The 22,472-nt window shown below is 47.3% G+C and overlaps 3 protein-coding genes across 10 annotated transcripts in view; 2 read left to right on the top strand and 1 right to left on the bottom strand.

Moving 5' to 3' along the window:
* Positions 1-12,599, bottom strand: part of SETD4 (SET domain containing 4) — a 286,569-nt gene extending 273,970 nt beyond the window's left edge. For 2 of the 4 annotated variants that reach the window (XM_070597440.1, XM_070597423.1), the window contains exon 1: positions 12,406-12,599. The gene's annotated coding sequence lies outside the window, so the exon portion shown is untranslated. The remainder of the gene's footprint in view (positions 1-12,405) is intronic. The other 2 variants (XM_070597442.1, XM_070597424.1) reach the window with 1 other exon arrangement.
* Positions 555-7,226, top strand: CBR3 (carbonyl reductase 3). 2 transcript variants are annotated; one of them, XM_008519329.2, is made up of 3 exons: positions 555-1,426; positions 3,165-3,272; positions 6,730-7,226. In XM_008519329.2, the coding sequence occupies exons 1-3, from the start codon at positions 1,138-1,140 to the stop codon at positions 7,164-7,166; spliced, it is 834 nt and encodes a 277-aa protein (XP_008517551.2). In that variant the 5' UTR covers positions 555-1,137; the 3' UTR covers positions 7,167-7,226. The 2 variants fall into 2 exon arrangements, with proteins under 2 accessions (XP_008517551.2, XP_070453553.1); XM_070597452.1 differs by lacking the exon at positions 3,165-3,272 and having other exon boundaries at positions 950-1,426.
* A 593-nt stretch (positions 12,600-13,192) lies between the features above and the next one.
* DOP1B (DOP1 leucine zipper like protein B) overlaps positions 13,193-22,472 on the top strand; it is a 97,896-nt gene continuing 88,616 nt past the window's right edge. The window contains exons 1-2 of one of the 4 annotated variants that reach the window (XM_070597454.1): positions 13,193-13,365; positions 18,936-19,100. In XM_070597454.1, coding sequence (XP_070453555.1) covers positions 18,963-19,100 — 138 coding nt within the window. In that variant the 5' untranslated portion in view covers positions 13,193-13,365; positions 18,936-18,962. The remainder of the gene's footprint in view (positions 13,366-18,935; positions 19,101-22,472) is intronic. The other 3 variants (XM_070597455.1, XR_011533855.1, XR_011533854.1) reach the window with 3 other exon arrangements.

The raw sequence follows: 22,472 nt of genomic DNA on the forward strand, positions 1-22,472 counted from the left end.
GAATAGCCCTATATCTTTAAAATAGAGATACAAATAACCTTTGGGGAGGGGGGAGAAAGAAATATTGGCTGAGCCACAGTAAGGGACCACACACAGCAGGTGATCACCTTTCTGACCTCACCTGTTGAGTTGATGGAGAAGGTGGAGTCAAGGTGACAGAGGCACAGGAAGCTTTGCAAGCTCTGCTTGGGAAAAGCTGAGTCAGAATGAGATCGCATGTCTTCATAAATGTAAAAGTCCCTAATCAAACACACTTGGATCAAAAACACAGATTACTCTAAAGAAAGGTGGAGAGGGGGGTTCTAATTGCCTGTCACACCTAGACACACGTAGGTAACACAGATTTCACTGGGAGAAAAAAAAAATATATATATATATATCCTCAGAGCTAAAATGCAGACACGTCAGCGCCCATAAGAGTTATGGAAGGATTAAATAAAAACACTCCAAAAAGAGGCTTGGCACACAGTAAGAGCTTCATAAACATTCCCTCCCACTTGGGGGCGCACTGGGCATCATATAGAGCGACGTATCCTGCCCACACCTGTAAATCCACTCATAGGACCTTCTTTCTCTAGTTCTCTTGAGTTTCTGTCAAGCAAGAAAAGGTATCTATGTCCTCATAAGCAGTTACAGTGTCTAAATAATTTCATTGCTTCTTAGAGAAAGGCGAACATTTTTATTTTGCAGTGTATGTCGGTCGCATGCCCAAGAAAATTACTCAGCACTTGTTTTTCTTCTTTTGGGGTTCTCCTAAAAGTGTCTTCAGTCCAACTGCTGTGAATCTGTAGACCCCGTCGACCCATCACCGTCCGGTTTTGCTTTGGGGGAAGACAACGTTTCCAACCCGCAGACCACCGCTTAGCTCAGAGGTGGGATCAAAAGAGGGCGCACGCAGCGCGGGGAGGGGGCGGCCCCGGGAGTGGGGCGTTACGAAATCTTCGGGAACAGACGGCTCCTCCTTGGAGGGAGGGACAGAGGCCGGAGCCTAGTTCTCTAGAAGTCACAGCGCTGGATCCCAGAACTCAGTTCTGTGTAGCTTCTTTGACTGTGCCCGGGCACCCGCAGCGCGCGCCCCACGTGGCTACAGCACGGTCCGCTGTCCGCTCAAGTGCCCCGTGCGCCCCCAACCCGGCCATGTCGTCTTGCAGCCGCGTGGCACTGGTGACTGGGGCCAACAAGGGCATCGGCTTCGCCATCGCGCGCGACCTGTGCCGGCAGTTCTCGGGGGACGTGGTGCTCACGGCGAGGGACACGGCGCGTGGCCGGGCCGCCGTGCAGCAGCTGCAGGCGGAGGGCCTGAGCCCGCGCTTCCACCAGCTGGACATCGACGACCTGCAGAGCATCCGCGCCCTGCGCGACTTCCTGAAAAAGGAGTACGGGGGGCTCAACGTGCTTGTCAACAACGCGGGCATCGCCTTCAAGCGTAGGTGTGGGGCTGGGAGGTCCCTGGAGTGCTCCGGGGGTGCGGGGCAGGGAGCCGCAGGTGCCCCCACCCATCCACTTGAGTGATGGGGAGGGCAGCGCCTGCCCCTCGGTACGCGCTCAGCTTTCGCCTCCCGCGGCGGGTTGTCGCTCTCCGCGGAGTCGCCCGAGTGGTTCGCTTAGAGCAAGGCGGGCGCGGGCGGCGGTCACAGCGCGCCCCGCCCGCTTGCCTGTGCGGGCCTGTGCGCAGCTCGGGGGCCCTCCCGGAACTGTCAGCTGCTGTGGTTTGCAGGAAAACCGGCCTCCTGGGAGGGGACCACGCCCTGCTAACCTCATCAGCTTTCTGTCTAATGCAAGAAACATTTTCTCTGCGAAGGGTCTCCAAGCTCACTTTGGGCTTTCGCTTTCCTTGAAAGGGCGCATTCATAGATGCCAGGAGGCATCTATCTGCTCGGGACAGGAAATGAATCGCCGAGACCCGATTAGCGCGCACTTGCACATTAGTGGACTCGAGACTTTGTTTAATGGAGAGCTTTGATAGGCTCTGGCAAAGAGGAAGCGAGCCTGGTTCCCTCCCCTAGGGAACTTATGTTTGTTATCAAACATAAAAGCGTGGTTTTAAGTAGCATCTTCCTTTGAAGGGAAAAGAAAGTCAAGGAGATTACTTACTCTATCACTTGACTGAGTGCTATGTGCCATGGATAAAAAGAAATTAGGGGCCAGCCTGGTGGCGCAGCGGTAAAGTGCGCACGTCCGCTTTGGCGGCCCGGTTGGCTGGTTCGGATCCCGGGTGAGGACCTGGCACCGCTTGGCAAGCCATGCTGTGGTAGGCGTCCCACATATAACGTAGAGGAAGATGGACACGGATATTAGCTCAGGGCCAGTCTTCCTCAGCAAAAAGAGGAGGAGGATTGGCAGCAGTTAGCTCAGGGCTAATCTTCCTCCAAAAAAAAAAAAAGAAAGAAACTTTACCTTCACTTACAACCTAGCGGGAAAAAGAAACCTAAGAGAGAGAACGGAGTAGAATGAACGACTGTGGAGCGTTAAGACTTCATCCCTTTAGCGGTAGGCACTGACCATCGCTGTGCACCCACACCTGCAACCCTGCAACGCAGGCTTTCTGGGAGCGCTGGCGAGATGTGGCGGACACACCCGCCTGGAACAGCCCTCAGCCACTGGTTGAGGGATTTGTGAATAAATACCCCGCCTCCTGGACAACACGTCGGGGAACACTGAGGTGCGCTAGAAGCCCTTGCCCCTCAAAGTGTGTGCGGTGGACCAGCAGCACCCGCAACCCCGGGCATGTGCTGGAATCGCAGAATCTCACGCCTCGCCCCACACCAGCTGAATCAGAATCTGCATTTTAACAGAATCCCCAGGTGCCTCCTACGGCCATACGGCTTGAGCAGCAGCGGTCAAAGGCAGCCGTTCTCCGTGTGGCTCACGGACCCCTAGCTGCAGCGTCACCTGGGAACTCGTTAGAAAGGCAAATTCTGGAGGCCCACCCAGACCTTCTCAGTCCCAAATTCTGGGGGTAGGGCCCAGAAAGCTGTGTTTTAGCAAGCCCTGCAGGTGATTCAGATACTGTGCTTGAAGTTTGAGAACCAGAGACCTAGTGATTGCAAAATTCTTGTAAAGTTAGCTTGTTTTTCCTCTAAAAGCATTTAAGATCCACTCTGTCATATGAATTTCAGGGAGAAATGTATGACTTTGTCTGTGTTTCGTTCTCTTTTTAAAAGTTGATGATCTAACGCCCTTTGATATTCAAGCTGAGGTGACACTGAAAACAAACTTTTTTGGGACAAGAAATGTCTGCACCGAATTACTACCCATAATGAAACCTCACGGTAAGTCCAGCCATGTGGATTGTCAGCTTGTCAGCAAGGAGTGAGCCAGGGGGCTGCCCCGCAGGAATCACTCCGGGGTGCTATTTCTCTGTAGGGGGAAAAAATAGATAATTGCATTATTTCCTTAGAGTATCCGTCTCCTCACTTGGACATTTCAGCTTTAGCTTTAAAAGATATTGGGGCCAGCCCAGTGGCATAGTGCTACTTGCCACAACTAGAAGGATTCACAACTAAAATATACAACTATGTACTGGGGGGATTTGGGGAGAAAAGAAGCAGGAAAAAGAAAAAAGAAGATTGGCAACAGTTGTTAGCTCAGGTGCCAATCTTTTAAAAAAAAAAAAAGAAAGAAAGCAAGCCCGCAGGCGGAGTTGCAGGCACTGGTTGAAGGACGCCTTGAGTCCAGGTGCATGGAGTTGGTGAGTGCCCAGGGCCAAGGGGGTGAAGTTGTTACATGCAAATCTAAATGCATTTTCTTTTGCTCCCTTTTTTACACAAAGAGGACATTAAGTATAATGTTTGCCTCCTTGCTTTCTTCACTTACTATATCTGGGACTCTTTCTGGATCAGGACAAAGAGATTCATTATTCTTTTTTACAGCTGCATAGTATTGCGTTGTAGGGATGTCTTTTATCAAGTGTCAGGAGTCATCTCCCTATGGATTTTAGAATCATAGAATTCGAAAGCTGCAAGCGACTGAAGAAACCTTACATTCCTACACCTTCAGTTTACAGAGGGGGAAACTGAGGCCCAGAAAAGTGAACACAGCCAGGCAGAAATAGAGCTGGAAACAATATCCGTGTTTCCTGACTTCACCCTCCAGTCAAATCAGGATCCGTCATCAGTTCTGGGGAAGTAAGGATTATAGCACCAAATGCTTGCAGACCAAGCCATTGTGAGAGAGAAAAGGCGCTTTGGGGAGGGTGGGGCTCAGGGATCAACCCAGAGCAGGTGAATCACTGCCTTTAATCCACTTTCTGTAACAGCATTTCCCAAAGTGGGACTCTCTGATTTACAACACATGGAGAATATTTGTGACTTTTCCATAAACCTCACATTTACCTGGAAGGCAAAGCGCTGAGCATCGTTACCTCTTGATTTGTAGGGAATCGCTTTCTCCCCATAGAAAACTGATCGGAAAGCCATCTTTATTGAGCTCTATAACATCACTTTAAATAAAGGTACCCGTCTCGCTTATTCGTGCAAGATTCTGAGTAAATAGGTTAATCAACTGTTAAGCCACTGGAGGGAGCTACTTACCCAGCCTTGCTAGAATGGGGGCGGCTGTGTCTGGATGCATGAGGCCACCTGGACCTCAGCAGAGGTGGGGGGTGGTGTGGGTGCAGCACTTCTCAGGGCTGGTTGGACCCATCTGGCTGTTAAGATTGTGTCCCCTTGGCCTCTCTCACAGAGGTGTGCCCTCAGACCAAAGGGGACACATCTTCCTCTTAGGTTTTTTATTTCTACCAAAGGCACAGAGTAGCTCCTGTCATTTGTTTTTCTCTTCTTTCTTCCTTTCCCTTTTAAATTTAATTCCTTGTAGCTGCCAAGGGACTGAGAACAGAGCTGTTTAGAAAGTAATGAAGAGCACATCACCACCGGGGCTCACATTCAAGGACAGAGTGAGGGTGTCTCCATTCCTGGCCAAAATATTGAAGTGACTGTAATCATGAGAAAATTAGGCCAATCCAAGTTGAAGGAAATGCTACAAATTAATGGCCTAGATTCTTCAAAAGTTCACCGTCAACTAAAGTGTTTAGAAGGAAAGTTTATGAAGTCTGTCTACAACTTAGAGAGAAAAAAAAGCAAATGTGGCAAAATGTTAACAATTGGTGGGCTCAGGTAAGGGGTGTGGGGGTGTTGAACTATTCTTGCAACTTCTCTGTAGGTTTCAAATTTTTCAAAGTTAAAAGTTGAGAAAGAACTATGTATTACTAGAGAGAGAGAGAAGGAAGGAAAGAGACAGAGAGTCTTAGGTACATAGGGGATAAGGGAGGGCTCGTGTTGAAGGACAGTGTCTCTCATCCCAGGTTGGACCCACAAGGATATCCAGTAGAATGTGAAACCCCACTCCCCACCCCCAAATGTGTACCAGTGGTGAATACCTCTCAGAAAATGAAATAAAATCTAGTTATCCTATTGGATGCAGAGGATGTGGATTCCAAATAGTATGGAGGAAGTGTCCCCCAAAATTGGTGTTTTCTTTTGTTTTGTTTTGTCTTGCTGAGGAAGATTCTCCCTGAGCTAATTTCTATTGCCAATCTTCCTCTTTTTTTCCTTGAGGAAGATTAGCCCTAAGCTAACATCTGCACCAATCTTCCTCCATTTTGTATGTGGGTCACCACCATAGCATGGCTGATGAGTGGTAAAGGACCATGCCAGGGATCCAAACCTGCAAACCCAGGCCGCCAAAGTGGAGCATGCCAAACTTAACCCTTACGCCACAGGGCTAGCCCCCCAAAATTGGTGTTTTTTGACAGTGGATGAAATTCACACGTTTCCTCGCTTTTGGACTGCCACCAAATTTCCAATGCTTCAAATTGTTTTCTAGTTTTTGGCATGCATATTTGTTTTTATGGACAGAATTGTCTCTTTAGTAGCCGTGAGTTATTATTAATAGGAATATTAACTCATATGAATTATATTTAATAAACATTAATATATCGTTATTAACTATGGGCTAAAAATGTAATGAAAATGAAAACTTGGATGGAGAATCAACCCACTCCAAGTGTGAAAGTATCCATCGTTTAGGATAGACAAGGGCAACCCCAAGGCATTGCTTGACCCTGATTTTGGCACTGGGGCATAAAGAGTTGGCTGCCTCCGGCCCTAGGAAATTGTGCAAAGCAAGAGAGAGCTTTAATCTCAGGGTGAGGGAGCTGTGCCTAGAAGAGCAGGTTCACAGGCACCTGGGGTGGGTGTGTGGAGATTGTCCTGTAAAACTCCCTGGGATCCTTCTACAGACCCACCTCCTGCTCAACTAATGCAGAATCACTGCTCTTTAACCCCCGTTACTGATGGAAGTGTATTCTTCCCTTTCAGAGAACAGGAGACCACCAAAAAATGTCAAAACCCACTGGTGCCTTCTAGAGTCATTGTTTTTTTTTTCCTGCTTTTTCTCCCCAAGTCCTCCCAGTACATAGTTGTATATTGTAGTTGTGGGTCCTTCTGGTTGTGGCATGTGGGACACCGCCTCAGCATGGCCTGATGAGCGGTGTCATGTCCACGCCCAGGATCGGAACCAGCGAAACCCCAGGCCGCCAAAGCAGAGCACGTGAACTTAACTACTCAGCCACAGGGCCGGCCCCCTAGAGTCATTTATTATGCCTTTTTTTTTTTTTTTTCTTATCACCAATTCAACCTGCACCGTGACTCAGTCATGTGTTTGGTATATAGTCAACCAATAATTGTTTATTTGTGACATGCTTCTGGATTTTTTATTATTCTGTTTCAGGCAGAGTGGTGAATATCAGTAGTTTACAGGGTTCAAAAGCTCTTGAAAACTGCAGCGAAGATCTGCAGGAGAAGTTCCGATGCGAGACTCTCACAGAGGAGGACCTGGTGGATCTCATGAAAAAGTTTGTGGAGGATACAAAAAATGAAGTGCATGAGAGGGAAGGCTGGCCCAACTCCGCTTACGGGGTGTCCAAGTTGGGGGTCACGGCCTTATCGAGAATCCTGGCCCAGCGTCTGGATGAGAAAAGAAAGGCTGACATGATTCTGCTTAACGCGTGCTGCCCTGGGTTGGTGAAGACGGACATGGCAGGGGCTCATGGTTCCAGGACCGTGGAAGAGGGGGCCGAGACCCCTGTCTACCTGGCCCTCCTGCCTCCAGATGCTACGGAGCCTCATGGCCAGCTAGTCCATGACAAAGTCATCCAAAACTGGTGAATGTCTGCTTTGGAGCTTAAGGTTTAATAAATGTTTGGGGAATGAATGAATGAACTCTGACGTTGTAGTCCGACTCTATTTCTGTCCTTGCAGAGAGTCAGTTAGGATCTCCCTGTGAGAAAGTGTCTTGTTCTGGAATCCAGCCAAGCGATTTTGCTATGCCCAAACTCTTTAGCCTAAGAGAAAGAGGAACGCAGCCCACTGGTTCTCAAATGTTAGAAGACATCAAAATCACCGGGAGGGCCTTTTAAACCAGTGCCCAGAGTTGAGGCCCAAGAATGTGCATTTCTAAGAAGTTCCCAGGTGCTGCGATGGCACTTTGAGAACCGCTGGTCTAGTGAGAGGACTCAGGGCTGTGGAGGGGGTGTCAGCCATTTTCCAGCTGTCCCTTGCTGTTTCTAGCTTGTTGAGTCTGTAAGGATGATGATTTATCCTGTTTCCTTGGCTCTGCCATCCTGCTTTGTATCTCATTTTGTTTTATTATATCTGAGTACGTTTTAGTTGATTCTTATATTTATGAAGTAGTATAGCTTGAAGGACTCGGGAGGAATGTCCTTTCTTCATTGGGATATGATTTCTTCCCTAATGGGTTTTTCATCTGGGTTTTATATTCTGTGCTCTTCCCAGAATGTTTACAAGGTTGCCCTGCCACTTCTTTTATCTTGTTCAGGCATTGTGTCAACTTAAAAAGCAAATTTTCCTGTTATTTTATCTCAAAATGAGCTTATTGGAGAATAGCCAAAAGAATTGCAGTTTGGGGTGTGCTATGGTGGACCACAGGCAAATCTGGAAAAGAAAAGAGGGGAGTAGGGAGGGGTTGTTCTAAAGGAAAATCCATTGGGAGAAAGTAACAGTTCAGAGAAATCTTCATTCAGTAGTAAAGTAAGTAGTTGTACTTGCTGTCCAAGATACAGGAATCGTCTCTTCCCATTTGGTGTAACTGATGATGTGTGATAGAGCCTTAGGGTTCCCCTACAGGCCTTCCCAACTCCAACTTAGTTAAGATTTCTTTAATTTCCACAATAGACAACTTTGTCCAGACCATCTCTTTGCTCAGACATATGCAGATATGTTCTCCTTAACCTGTTCTCGCTTCCCTCTCAGCTACAGCCCAGGGTGATTCTGCAGATGCCTCCCTGAGCCCCTTTTATATATAGTCTCTCTGACAACAGGTGACTCCACGTTCACTGCTTTCAAATCGGATTGGTTTTGCAACCAGTCTCCTGGGTTCCTATTACACCCTGTAGAAAGCAGACTTGGAGACCAAAGGATCTTATAAAAGAGAAGAAATATACTTGCAAAGAAAGTTTGCAAGGGAGTCAAGATTGAGGAAGGAATGGCTACCAGACCACAACAAAAATACAACAGGCACACAACAAACAAAATACAAAGAAAAGAAAGCACAAATTTACCAAGTTTATGATGGGCTGTGCACAGAGGAAAACAGCAATGTTGTCACTTCATTATGACCATGAAGTTCCCATCATATCTCCTGACAGCAGCATTGCAGAAATAAGGGATAATGCTGTTTTCCACTCTGAAATCAGTAAAGTATGGAAATCCTCAAGGTTTCATTTATTTGGGGGACCAGGACTACACAGGTGACCCTGTTATTTCTCATCTATCGCAGGGTGCAAGGTTATTCTTCTTGACTCTACAACTTACAATGGCAGCATGTCAGTTTAGCTCTCTCAACCGTCACCTCAATTTTTCATCCATTTTGGGTAGAAGGAAGTCTGAAATCCACCCAGATTGCATTTCACTTCCTTTGGTCATCGCCGTATTGCCTGATTAAATCCAGCATGCTCTCATATTCATCTCAGACAAAAACTCTTAAAACATTTTAATGACTTCCTGTCTGGCTCTAAAAACACTTTGGCTTTTGAGAAGTTTCCTGAATACCTTTCACACCGGCTCCCTCTGCAGCCAGCCTCCAGAGTCCTGCCAATGATGGGCAATTGCATAGGGACCATGGAGCTCTTTCGGGCTCTGTGTGATGGAGTCAGACAGGAAATGCATGAGTAAACAGGCCAATCCCTTTTATTTCTTCTTCCTTTTTTGTCTCTAGCCAAATCCCACCTTGAGATTTTTGAATCAGCCTGTGGCCCTTGGAAGACCCTTAATTGTGAACTGCTGATCAGACCAGCATTTCTCATTTTTATGGAAAGGTCATCAGGAGCCCTTATTAGATGCTCTGCCCAGAACCCTCTTCCTAAGAATTATCTCCTGGCCCCCTCTCGCTTGCTTCTTGTGTTTGCAGCTGCAGCAGCCACAAAGTGACTTTGCCTTGCTAGCCTCTGTTGACTGCTCCAGCTGCAGGCCCTTCCTCTAAAGGGCAGAACCAGCTGGACTGGATCAGAGAAAGCTCAGAGCCTTTACTGTGAGTGGCCCCACCCTACCCAATGTGGTCCAAGGAGCAGAGAGAGCCAGGCATACCCAGAGGAGGAGGCCACCGACTCTCAAGAAAAGAAGTTACAGAGTGGCCCGAAGAGAGACAGCCCCCTCCCTGTGGTAGCATCCCTTCCCTGGCCTCACACTGTTCCTGAGATCCTGGGTTCTGAGAGATGTTCCAAAATACCCTTGTATCCTTAAAATGAAATAAATTTCCCTTTTCCTTAAGCTAGCTTGAATTGGGTTGTTGCTGCTTGCAACCAAAAGGAGTCTAACTAATAGAAGTGCATGAAAATATTTCAAAGTATGCTGTAGTGAAAAAAAGTAATTAGGCTTGGAATCAGAAAGAAAAAAATCACAAACTGCAAACCCATGGTATACTAGGCCAGATGTCACGCTTAATGCTTTCCCAACATTGTTTTGCATAATTCTCACAACAGTCCTTTGAAGGAAGCATTCATGTCATTTTTTTAAATGAGGAAATAATAGTTTGGAGAGATTAATTTGCCCAAGATCACACAGCTATAAGCCAAGAGCCAGGATGGTATCCAGGACTGTCTGACCACAAAGTTCCTTGGCTTTTCTTGGCACCTAGCACTCAGCATGTCCAGCTTCACTATTACAAGTCTAGAGACCATAGGCAACTCCCTTGATGTAAAAATTAAGGGGTATGGTACATTGAATCTATATGATGTGCAAGCCATATAGTTATTAGATCCCCAAAATTAGGCTCTGTGTGAACTTTTCCATAAGGTAGATAAATGAAACATGGCTTAAACTCAGCATATTTTAAATGGATTATCCCACATATGTTTTTTAGGCACCAGATGGATCCAGTGGTGCCATCCACATCCAGCTTCCCTGTGATAGAATTTTCCAGGTTGAGGCACGAGTGGTAAACCCGCATACAGTATCAGCTTTAGACATGGCTCTTGGACTCCTGCCTCACCTACTGAACTGCAACAAAGATTCTGACAGACCAAGAACCTGGACAGTGATGTGGGTGTGGAGATGAAACAGGTGATAATGACGATCCTGACAAAGGGCTACTTGTTACTCCAAGTCAAGCACAACTAGGCACAGAATCAAATATAGAACTACACAGGACTTCTATCTACATGGGTGGAGCAGAATCTACGTTACAGAAGAGACATGCTCAGAGGTCACCAATATCTGGATACGGAAACTCAGGATGAGTTTACCTGGTCAATCTCTCTAATAGGTGGGCCAGTCTGAGCAAGAGACTGTAGGTACCTCTGATTTATAATACCTGCTTTATTATCAGAAGGGGTGAGGATTAATGTTCTGATTTAAATTAAATCTGAAATGTCCTGATTCATTTGAGTATTATTATGCAAGGAATCTGCTCTATTTACATGTCTTAAATAGATGAACATAACTAAGTAGACTTTTAAGTGTGACAAGATAACCCAAGAAAACAGATTTCTCATAGGAATGAACTTCCAAATCTTAATGCGGTACATTTACTGTCAACGCTGATTATAAATGGAGTTGGTCTTTTAAGGTTTACAGTATTTGAATTTCTTAAAGTTAATTTAAATTCACCTCCCACACACCTGGAGTTCTTTAGCGATAGGTGACATAAATACAAGGCACATATATTATTTTATATAAATGTATCGGGACAAAGTTGTACATGGTGGTTTTGACACAAATAGACTGATTCTCCCTCTTTTTCAATGATGAATATAACCAGTTCTTTCATCTCTATTAGTTCTATGCAATGTGGAGTGTGGCTAGGGTTTGAAGAACCTAAAAATAAAAATCTCACCTGTTTGTCAACTCTATTTTTGTAAAAACAGAGTTTATCAATCTTCACTAGGAAATCAATTTTCATGAAATTTTTTTCTTCCTAAATGCTCAATCCTTTAGTTTTCCTCTGCTTCTACTTTAACACTATTCCTAAAAGTGACTATTAGAGGACTTACATCTGGGGCATTTGGTATATGCCAAAGAGATGGAATCAGAATCAGAAGCCTGGCTAAGCCAGAGGTCCAGCATCCCAAACTACTAAAATACTCTTGGTGACTTGAGGGAGGTGACAGGTCCCCTTGGGAATCTGATACAAACTCTATACCCTTTCTCCAGAAACATACATATACACAAAATGTTCTGTACATTTCAAAGTATTCATGGACCTTCTACTCCCACCCCCCCCCCCCAAACTCTTTCATGGCTGCCTAGCCTTCAGGAGCCCCAGAATGGATCTGAAAATTTCTGAGACTGTCAGGGGTTAAACGGGTAGAAGCCTCTACAGAAATTACAACCTCAGTCAACAGGTGGTTCTGCTTTGGTTGGCTACGAGCCCCAGCTGGTGCAATCAGGATGCTCAGGCGAACTCCGCCCGACACCCAACCTTCAAGGTGCGTCTCGCCCTGCAGCTGTCAGGCCAGGTAGAGTGGGTCTGAACTGTCCAGGTCCGAAGGCTCGTAAGGATGACAAGAAGGGGTTTATCTGGAAATATTAACGCTCTTTACAGTTGACTTGAGGTCTCCTTTGTGAGCCAAAACCCACATAACGAAAGTCACTCCAGAATTAACTCCCTCACCTCCTCTGACTCCAAGGGTCGGAAAGGTGCGGCCCATGGGTGCGAGGACACCTTAACCAGCCGCCCAAGCATGTACGGAAGGGTTCATTCTGCCTCCACCCCAAGGGTTTGGATGTGGCCCCGATGGAAAGGATGGGGTGAGCCAGGTGCCACGGGTCCCACTGTTCTCCCTGTCTGTAACTCCAAGGCCCCTCCTTGGGCTGATTCACTCACTGATGTCCCCTTCCGTTTGGGCGTGTCGGGGGAACCCCAGGTGAGCGGCGGAGCAACTGCGCCTACCTGTGGGAGGCCTTCCCAGGAGCAGCCCCGCAGCGAGGGCGGCAGCTAGTTTTTGCTGTTGAGAGCGACGCCCACGGCGGGGAAGCTGTGGAAGACTGGGGGGTGCGAGTCCCGGGCTCTGGAGCCGACGCCCAGGACCCGCCTCCCGCCCCTCAAGTCAACGGCCCGCCTCGCAGCCCCGCCCCGCCTCCCATGGATCCTCCCTTAGCTCCGCCCCACACCGATGTCCTCCATTGACCTCCCAGCCCCGCCCCGCCAAGGACCCGCCCTCAGACCCGCCCCACGTACGAGGGCTCGCCTTGGCCCCGCCCCTCGCGCTGAGGGCCACCTCCCAGCCCCTCCCCGCCCCGCCCTCTGAGGACCCTCCCTCGGCCCCGCCGCACGTACCGAGGGTTCTCCCTTGGCCCCGCCCCTCGCGCCGAGGGCTCGCTCCCAGCCTCACCCGGCCCGCGGACGACTTCTATCCTTGCCCCCGCCCTTACCCGCCCAGGTCCCGCTTTCCCGCCCTGTCCCCATAGGTCTCGCCCTCGGCACCGCCTTACGTGCCGAGGGCCCAGCTTGCCCCACCCCCGCGCGCCGAGGACCCGCCCTTGTCCCCGCCCCCGCGCGCCAAGGGCCCGCATTCGGCCCCGCCCCACGTACAGATGTCACTCCCTCGGCCCCGCTCCTCGCTCCGAGGGCCCGCCTCCCAGTCCCGCCCCGCCTCCCGAAGACCCACTCTCGGCCACGCCCCTCACCAAGGCCCCTCCCTGGGCCCCGCCCCGCGCGCCGAGGGTCCGCCTCCCGGCCCCGCCCTGCCCCCTGGAGCCGTGGCCGCTCGGCCTCGGGCGCGGCGCTTCCTCCGCGGTCCCCTCCCGGCCGTGCCTCCGCAGCCGCTGGCTGTACCTGCCGCAGCGCGGCTGGCTTCTCCGCACCGCACGCGGGCGCGCCTGCCGAGAAGGGCCGCTGCCGCCGCCGCCGGTAAGTCCGGCCCGCACCCTCGGCCGCCGGGCGAAGCCGGGGCGTCGCCTCCCGCGAGCGGCGAGGCAGCATGGGCGCTCTCCCCCGGGTGCGAGGGCTCGGGCGGTGTCGGGGTGCAGGTGGCCCCTTGGAACGCGGCGGGCCCGCGGCGCGCACTGCTGCAGTGCGGGGGCGGCCCCAGCGAGGCCGCGTGTGGGCGTCGGCTCCGGCCCGGGACCCCCCGAGGGGCAGCCCGGGAGGCTGGTGGGGCCCCTCCCAGTTCCGCCGACTCCCGCGGCGGAGGAAGTGCGACCGCGCCCTCGCCGTGTCGGCGCGGCCTCTGGTCCGGCAGGTGGAGGTCAGGTGGGTCACGGCCCGCCCACCCTTCGCCTCGGCTGGCAGACGGCGGACAAGCTGCGCCTTTGTTCGCTTGTGCAGTCCTCGTCGGTCAGGAGGGCTGGGGACCTTTATAAAATGAGGGCTTTCCTGTTAAGGGAAGACCCCCAAAGTCTCCCACGCTGCGCCTGGGAGAAGGGATCCGAGTCGCAGTGTGTGCGCTCTGCCCGCCTGGCCCCTGCGTCCTGCAGGACTGCCGGCTACTGCCAGCGTGGATGGCCCTTAGCAACTCATAGTGCGGCTGATTACAGAGACTGTTACCTGCAGGTGTTTCCTTAATTTGGGACAGCTGCCCTACACTTGGGAAAACCTTTGTAGGATTTTTTGGTAAGGGGATGGAGGCCCTTCCCCTTCCTCCAAAGCCTGCTCCCGATAGTGTCTTAAATTTTTTCCGGTAAAATTTCGTTACCGCTCTGAAAGACCAAATTCAAAATAATGTGCTCTAGAGTTGATTAAACCAGTTGCAGAGGAGTGTTTCCGTTCTGTAGACGAAGGGTCATCATCTGTTGATAAGTTTCCTTGTTCATGCGAGGATGGCTGTTTGTCATTTTTCACTTTCTTTTCATCTAACTCAGAAACGTTCCTTCATGTAAACATCTTTACAATTAACTTCTTTCGGATCTGGCAGTTGATTTTTCACTTGAACTTATTTTTCTAAGAAAATAAGAATGGATAAGGCGGGAGATTTCCTGCTGACATTTTCTGTTTTAAGGCGGATACATCTGGTGGGGTACACTTATTTATAAGACTACTCCCTTGTGTATCTAATTGTTAGTAGGCCGTAAAACCCTTGTGAGTTTTACCCAGCTATTGAGCCTCTCACAGAAAAGGTATTCAGGATAGATTGCAAGATCATTGTCAGAACTATTAACTTTACCTGCAGCATAATGTAGTAAAGGTTCTGTGGCATTTCGCTGACCTGAGCCGGAATCCTAATTCTGCCAGTTGCTTGCTGTGTGACTCAGGCAACTTTCTGGAGGGCCTGATTCCCAATATCCTCATCTTAAGGCTAATACCCATCTCATAGGTCTCTTGTGTGTTGCATGAAATAAATGCATGCATAAATGATGAATTTACCAAGCCCACCCACAAGGCTTGCTTAGTAACATAGTATCGAATGCCCCATATTTTGAAATAAAGGACTTTGCTCCAATGAAGCGTTGCAGACTCCTTGCCTGTGCTATTAGTTACACCAAATAGTAGTTTCTTCATATAGCCAACAGTAGCATTGAACTGCTTTAGTTACCTGCTCTGACCTGGCCAACACCCTCCTTGCCACAAGCAGTGGTGTCCCTTTGCCACTCCACCTTCTATACACACACGTTATTGCTGATGAAGCTGTTTTTCTGCTAACTACCCACCCACGCCTGTGGGCTTGGAGGACTCCTCTGCTGGTGGGTGGTCTTCCTCTGTCCTTTGCTCTTTTTTTTTGAGGAAGATTAGCCCTGAGCTAACATCTGCTGCCAGTCCTCCTCTTTTTGCTGATGAAGACTGGCCCTGAGCTAACATCCATGCCCATCTTCCTCCACTTTATATGTGGGACGCCTACCATAGCATGGCTTGCCAAGCGGTGCCATGTCAGCACCTGGGATCTGAACCGGCAAACCCCAGGCCACTGAAGTGGAATGTGCGAACTTAACTGCTGCTCCACCAGGCCAGCCCCTGTCCTTTGCTCTTGCCAGCGTCACTTTAACCTCAGCCCATACTGTCACTGTGTGTGCCATGATAAATTGATATAGTTAGATATTTTCTCTTTCATTAGGCGATGAACTATGAGAGTGGAACCTTGTCTTCTTCGTGTTTCTTTCCCCAGTGCTTAGACATTTAATGTAGTGAGCAGGCACTGCAGGGAGTATTGCAATGGTTCAGAGATACCGGATTTCAGACCAGTAAATGTCCTGAAAAAAAAAAGTTACAGACTATTTAGATGTACCAACTTCTTGGCAAAATAAACTATTGCTTCTTGTTACCATCTTTAATGTTTTAAAAAAATGTGAATGCTATTATTTCAGAAAAGAAGAACAGGCCTTCCCAAGAATGAATAGGAAATCTTACTATGTGGGTGCATATGCAAAGTACAGGATATTTTTGCAGAAAGATCCAGCCTGTGCAAAGGCTCTGTGGAAGGAGTCAGTCCTAGGACAAGCAGAGTGCCTTGGAGAGAAAGATGGGTGGAGCCTTGTAGGCCACGGGGTAAGCGGGGGAGGTCTGGATTTATTGTAAGCTTAGTGGGAAGAGTTTAAACATGGTGGGGTTGTGCTTTAATTTATGTTGTAAGAGGATTCTTGGAGCGCTGTGTGAAAATACTTTGGAGAGGGCGAGAGTGAAGGAGGACCACTCTGAAGCCTCTGTAAGCTTGCACAGTGGAGCAGTGGAGATGGTGAGCAATCGAGTCCACAGGTGTTTTGGAAGAAGAGCCAACAGGTATTGGGTTGAGTGTGGCAGGTGAAGAGAAGGAAGAGTCCAGGGTGATATCACAGATCCTGTGGGTAGTGTGGCCACTTTCTGAGGAAAAGAAGACAGGAGAAGGAGCATGCTGAACAGATGGAATTGAGAGTTTAGGGTTTTTCTAAACAGCTTTATTGAGATATACTTTACAGACCATAACATTCATTCATTCAAGTGTCCAATTCATTGATTTTTAGTAAACTTACAGAGTCATGCACCCACTGCCACAATCCAATTTTAGCACATTTCCATTACCCTAAAAATCCCTTGTGCCCATTTTGAGTTACTCCCTGTTCCTGCTCCCCACCCAAGGCATCCACTAATCTACTTGCCATCTCTAAGGATTTGCCTGTTCTGGGCATTTAATGTAAATGGAATCATACAATATGTAGCAGTTGTGACTGGCTTCTTCCACCAAGCGTGTATTTTCCTGGTTCATCCGTGATGTAGCACATGTCTGTTCCATGTTCCTTCACATTGCCGAATAGCGTTCCATTGTATGGCTAGACCACATTTTGTTGATGAGCACTCGAGAGTAGTTTGGGATGCACTAACTTTGAGACACTTTCCGCATCCATGAGGAGAAGTCAAGTAGACATTTGCATGAATCTGGACCTCGGGGAGGTTTGGGCAGGCGTTGTAAATCCGTGGGTCATTAGCATGAAGATGGTATTTGTAAGTTAGAGGAATGGGGAGATCACCGAGGATAAAGAGAGAAAGAAAGAAGGCCCAAGCCTAGTGCCAGGGAATGCCAACATCTGGCAGTCAGCTAGAGGAGGCTGAGCTTGCAAAGGGGAAGGCACAGCAGAGGTAAGAGGAAACCAGTGCAGGGCCTGTGGGCCAGAGGAGTGGTGGGCTGAGAGAAGGCTGTTGTGAGAAGGAGCCAGGGGTCTGCTGCCCATCCTACTGAGAGGTACTGTAAGGAAACAAGAGTCCCCTGACGTTGGCAACACGAAAGTTGTGGTGGCCTTGAGTGGACTGGAGCAGGCCAAGAGTGATCAGAAAATGAAGTAGAAGATATCAGAGGATTCTTGCAAATTCACTGTGGCCAATAAATGAGAGATTCAAGCTTAAAGAACGTATCGTTGTACCTACAGTTCAGTTTCTTTCACCTTTGATGTTTGCTTTTTTATTTGATTGTGTGCAACTTGGTTAGCAAACTACAGCCTGCTCAGTGTATTTTATCATATCACGTTCCTGAGCATTTCTCCATTCAGACTGTGTACTAGTGAAATACTAATTAGCCTTGTATATCAGCCAGGCCTGTGTTCAGCTTGATTGAACGGTGGCTTAAACAAATGAGCTGCTACGTGCAGAAAGCTTTAAGTCCAGAGGCAGAGCATCCAGGGTTGGTATGATGCCTTCTTAAAGCCATCCAGGGTCTCAACTTCTCTCTTTTCACTTATGCACAAAAGGAGGCATATCCTCTTGGTTGCAAGATGCGGCTTCACTTCCAGCATCAAACCTTTGTTCCAGGACAAAAGAAGGGGAAGAGTGAAGGACAAAAGGCCCATGCCAGAGGAGTCCACCTCTTTTCAAACAGCTTTCCTGGAGTCCCCACCACCAGCCTCTACTGACATCCCATTGTCCAGAGCTGTCACATGACCACCTAGCTGCAAGGGAGGCTGGGAACTGTAGTGCTGCCTGAGCAAAATTAGGGTTGCCTTAGTATGAAAAAGAGAGACAAGGGGTTTTGGGGTAGGTGCCTGCCACACTCTAAATAGATCTTAATTAGATGAAGACTAAAGAAGGGAGGCAAGTGAGAATCCTAAGGCATTACTTTTGAGAAAGTGCCAAAGCTTGGAACTAGGTGACAGACCAAGAGAACAATTCAACATTTCTGTATCTCATGGAATATTTTTCAGAGTTATAATTTGTTTGAATAGACTGATGAGTTGACCTTCAGATTTTTTTTTTTGTGATGGAGTAAAAACAATTTGATGTAAGCATGCATTTGTATTGTACATGATAACGTATAAATGATGGATGGTTTCACAAGGTCAAATCAGTGCATTCGATCTTGAACAACAGCATCCCCTGTTGTTCTTTGTTTCCTTTTGTCACATTGGGGATAAAAAGAAAAGGATATGGTTGCTGTTGGAGTTGGCATTAGACCATCTACATTTCAGGCTTTGCAATAGCTGTAATGGTTCATATATAATGAATGCATCTAGCCGCAGGAAAAAATAAAAGAATCCATCAGAGAATATACATGAGCAAGAAGAATAAAATGATGACTGCTTGGGCCCTGGTGTAATCACCTACACGCAGACTCTACACTTTGAGGACAAAGCCATCGGGGCAGCTCCTGGTCAGAGGGTCTGGTGGGTAATTGGAGCTTAGTAACTGAACAGGCACATGGTACATTTCTGACAATGATACTGTCAGACACTACGCTCTTACATCCTTATGATCTTTCAGAATTACCAATTGGCAACAAAGTACAGTCAGCCGCCTAATGAGTTTCACTCCTGGCACTAATTTTGTCAATTAAGTGGAACCCTAGTATTTTTGCTTCTTGCCACTCCATCCATTTGTCTCTCTCAGAATCCAGGAGGGCCGGAACTGTTTATCTTTGATCTACTGTAGTGCCTGGCCCAGAAGCCTTGCCAAATATTTGAACTGGATTGCCAAGGGAGTTTGTGCCCAGTAGTGTTGTGGACTCATTTCCTCTGTATCTCTGGGCTGGGAACCATTTGTGTCCTTGAATAGCTGCCTCATTTGTTTATTTTTTGATTGACTTTTAGATACTTTCTCTGCTGCAAGAATGTAAGATGGATCCAGAAGAGCAAGAACTATCCACTGATTACCGATACAGAAATTACTCTTCGGTGATTGAAAAGGCTTTAAGAAATTTTGAGTCCTCGACTGAGTGGGCCGATCTCATATCTTCGCTGGGCAAGCTCAACAAGGTATGTGAGGCACAGAGTGCTTTGATTGAGTGGAGGAAGGGACCCAACTGTCTTTTTATTATTTCGAGGAATTATCCTTTTATTATTACACTACATGCTGATAACAATTAGAAAATGCAGATAAGAAAAACCACCTGTAATTGTGTCCCCCAGCATTATCCACTGTTAACCTCTCAGAGCCCTTCCCTCATTCCAGCTTTTTTTTCTGAGTGTAGGATCATCGTGTGGATACTGTCACTAGAATAGCTGAGCAGTCTTTTTCTCAATCATATTTAGGTCTAAACAAGATCAACTTTAAAATTATCCAGTCACTTATTCAAAGATGAATTTTTCTTCACGTATTACTTAGGATTTTTATGGCGTTTTCTTCTTTGGTCTACTTTTTTGACCATTTTACTGGTGATTGGTAACTTCCGGAAGAATCAAGGATGAAATAAATACTGAAATCTGTTCAGAAATTGTGTGTGTGTTGGATGAGGGGAAAGAGGTCAGGTCTAGGAAGACCAAAACTCTTCACATGTAGGCTTAACCTTGTGTTCTCTAGAGGGGACCAATGTATTTTCTCATCCTTCCCAGAAGGAGAATGACACAGTAATGCCCATGCCCTCAGGTGACCACTATGACCTATAGGTAGAAGATATCTGGGCTCGAAGAGGCCACGCCCAGGGCCCCTGGCTGTGATAGGTGACTCTGGAGCCCGAGTGCCATGTGGGAGTTGGGAGGTGCCCTGCCCTGCTCTGCAGATCTCCACTCCCCGGGTCACACGCAGTGGGGGCTCTAACAGACATCACTGAAGAGAAAGGATTTCTCCATTGACCTCTTCAAGGAATGGGGGAGGGTGAAGAATACCAGCAGCCTGACCCCGGGTGTAATGCCTGGGCAGCAGTCCAGCACCAACCGCCAGAAAGCTGCATCAGCACCCACAGATGGCTATCAGGCAGTGGAGAGAGGCGGTTGTTACAGGTGGTGGCCCAGAAACTGCGTGGTCTCTTGCGAGGTATATTTACGACATGAGAACGTCGTGGCTGGGTGCTGGCTGGGATGGACCAGTGTAATAAAGCAGCAAATAAGAGCTTGGGAATTCTTTGGTCGTGGAGCCCTAACTCAGGAATTCTCAAGCTAAAGATAATATTCCCCATCTTGCATGAAGGTGGGTTGCTTTTTTAGGGGAAAGAGAGAAGCGCTGAAATGGGATTTAGGCAGATTCAGGTTCTTCTAAATGTTTCACTATTTTAGTACTTGACTCTCCTGGAATCTAAAAATAGCATACTTATTTTGGGAGGAGGTGTGTTCATTATTTTTTTGTTGAGGTATGATTCACATTGCATAAAATTTATCATTTAACCTTTTTAAAGTGTACAATTAAGTGGCTTTTAGGGCATTCACAATGTTGCACAACCATCGCCACCATCTAGTTTCAGAACGTTGTCACCACCCCAGAAGGAAACCCTCCTCATCCCTGCCTCTTCCCAGTCCCTGGCACCGCTAATCTACTTTCTGTGTCTGTGGACATTTCATCTAAATTGGAATTGTGCAATATATGGCCTTTTGTGTCTGGCTTCTTTCACTTAGCATGTTTCCAAGGTTTGCCCCTGATGTAGCATGTTTCAGTACTTCATTGATTTTTATGACTGAATAATATTTCATTGTATGGATAGACCACATTTTTTTTTCCCCGAGGACAACCAGCGCTGAGCTAACATCTGTGCCAATCTTCCTCCACTTTACATGTGGATCACCACCACAGCATGGCTAACGAGTGGTGTAGGTCTGTACCCGGAATCCAAACCTGCAAACCTAGGCTACTGAAGCAGAACGTGCCAAACTTAACCCCTACACTGTGGGGCCAGCCCCTGGATAGAATACGTTTTGTTTATCCATTCATCAGTTGGTGGGCATTTGGGTGTCTCCGTTTTGGCTCTTGTGAGTAATACTGCTCTGAACATTTGTGTGCAAGTTTTTGTTTGAACACCTGTCTTGGGTATATATCTAGGAGTGGAATTACTGAATTATGTGGTAATTCTATGTTTAACTTATGGAGGAACCACCAAACTGTTTTCTCAGCCGCTACACCACTTTACATGCTCACCAGCAACATATGAGGGTTCCATTTTTTTCACATCCTCGTTAACACTTACTTTTTGTTTTTTTTGATGATAGCCATTCTAGTGCGTGTGAAGTGGTATCTTGTGGTTCTAATTTGCATTTCCCTAATGACTAATAATTTCATATAGATATGTGTTTATTGGCCATTTGTATATCTTCTTTGCAGAAATTTCCATTCAAACGCTTTGCATATTTTTTAACTGAGTTGTTTGTCTTTTTGTTGTTGATTTGTAAGAGTTCTTTATATATTCTAGATACCAGGCCCTTATTGGATATATGATTTACAAATATTTATTTCCCATTCTTTGGGTTGTCTTTTCACTTTTTTGCTAACGCCCTTAGATGTGCAAAAGTTCTTAATTTTGATGAAGTCTAATTTATCTATTTTTTCTTTTATTGCTTGTGCTTTTAATGTCATATCTAAGAAACCATTGCCAATCTGAGGTCATGAAGATTTGCGCCTGTGTTTTTTTCTGAGAGTTTAATAATTTTAGCTTTTGCATTTAGGTCTTTGATCCATTTTGAGCTAATTTTTGTACGTGGTGTGAGGTGGGGCTCCAGCTTCCCTCTTTTGCATATGGAAGTCCAGTTGTCCCAGCACCATCTATTGAAGAGACTCTTTTTTTCAAGGGTTTTGGAACCCTTGTTGAAAATCAGTTGACCGTAGATAGATGGATTTATTTCTGAACTTTCCTTTCTTTTCCGTTGATCTGTGTGTCTCTCCTTATGTCAATACCATACATGTTTTGATTATTGTAGCTTTGTAGTAAGCTGTACAGTAAGTAAGTGAGAGTCTTCCAACTTTGTTATTCTTTTCAGAATTGTTCTGTCTATTCTGGATCCCTTGAAATTCCATGTGAATTTTAGGATCTGCTGGTCAATTTCTGCAAAAAAGCCAAGTGGGGGGGCTGGCTCCGTGGCCGAGTGGTTAAGTTCGCGCGCTCCGCTGCAGGCGGCCCACTGTTTCGTTGGTTCGAATCCTGGGTGCGGACATGGCACTGCTCGTCAAACCACGCTGAGGCAGCGTCCCACATGCCACAACTAGAAGGACCCCCAACGAAGAATATACAACTATGTACTGGGGGGCTTTGGGGAGAAAAAGGAAAAAAATGAAATCTTTAAAAAAAAAAAAAACGCCAAGTGGGCCTTGGATAGGGATCGCACTGAATCTCCGGGAGAGTGTTGCCACGCCAACAACATTAAGTCTTCCAATCCGTGAACACAAGGTGTCTTTCCATTTATTTAGGAACACATGCATTTTGAGCT

Source organism: Equus przewalskii, chromosome 27 (assembly GCF_037783145.1).
Source record: "Equus przewalskii isolate Varuska chromosome 27, EquPr2, whole genome shotgun sequence".
NCBI lineage: Eukaryota > Metazoa > Chordata > Mammalia > Perissodactyla > Equidae > Equus > Equus przewalskii.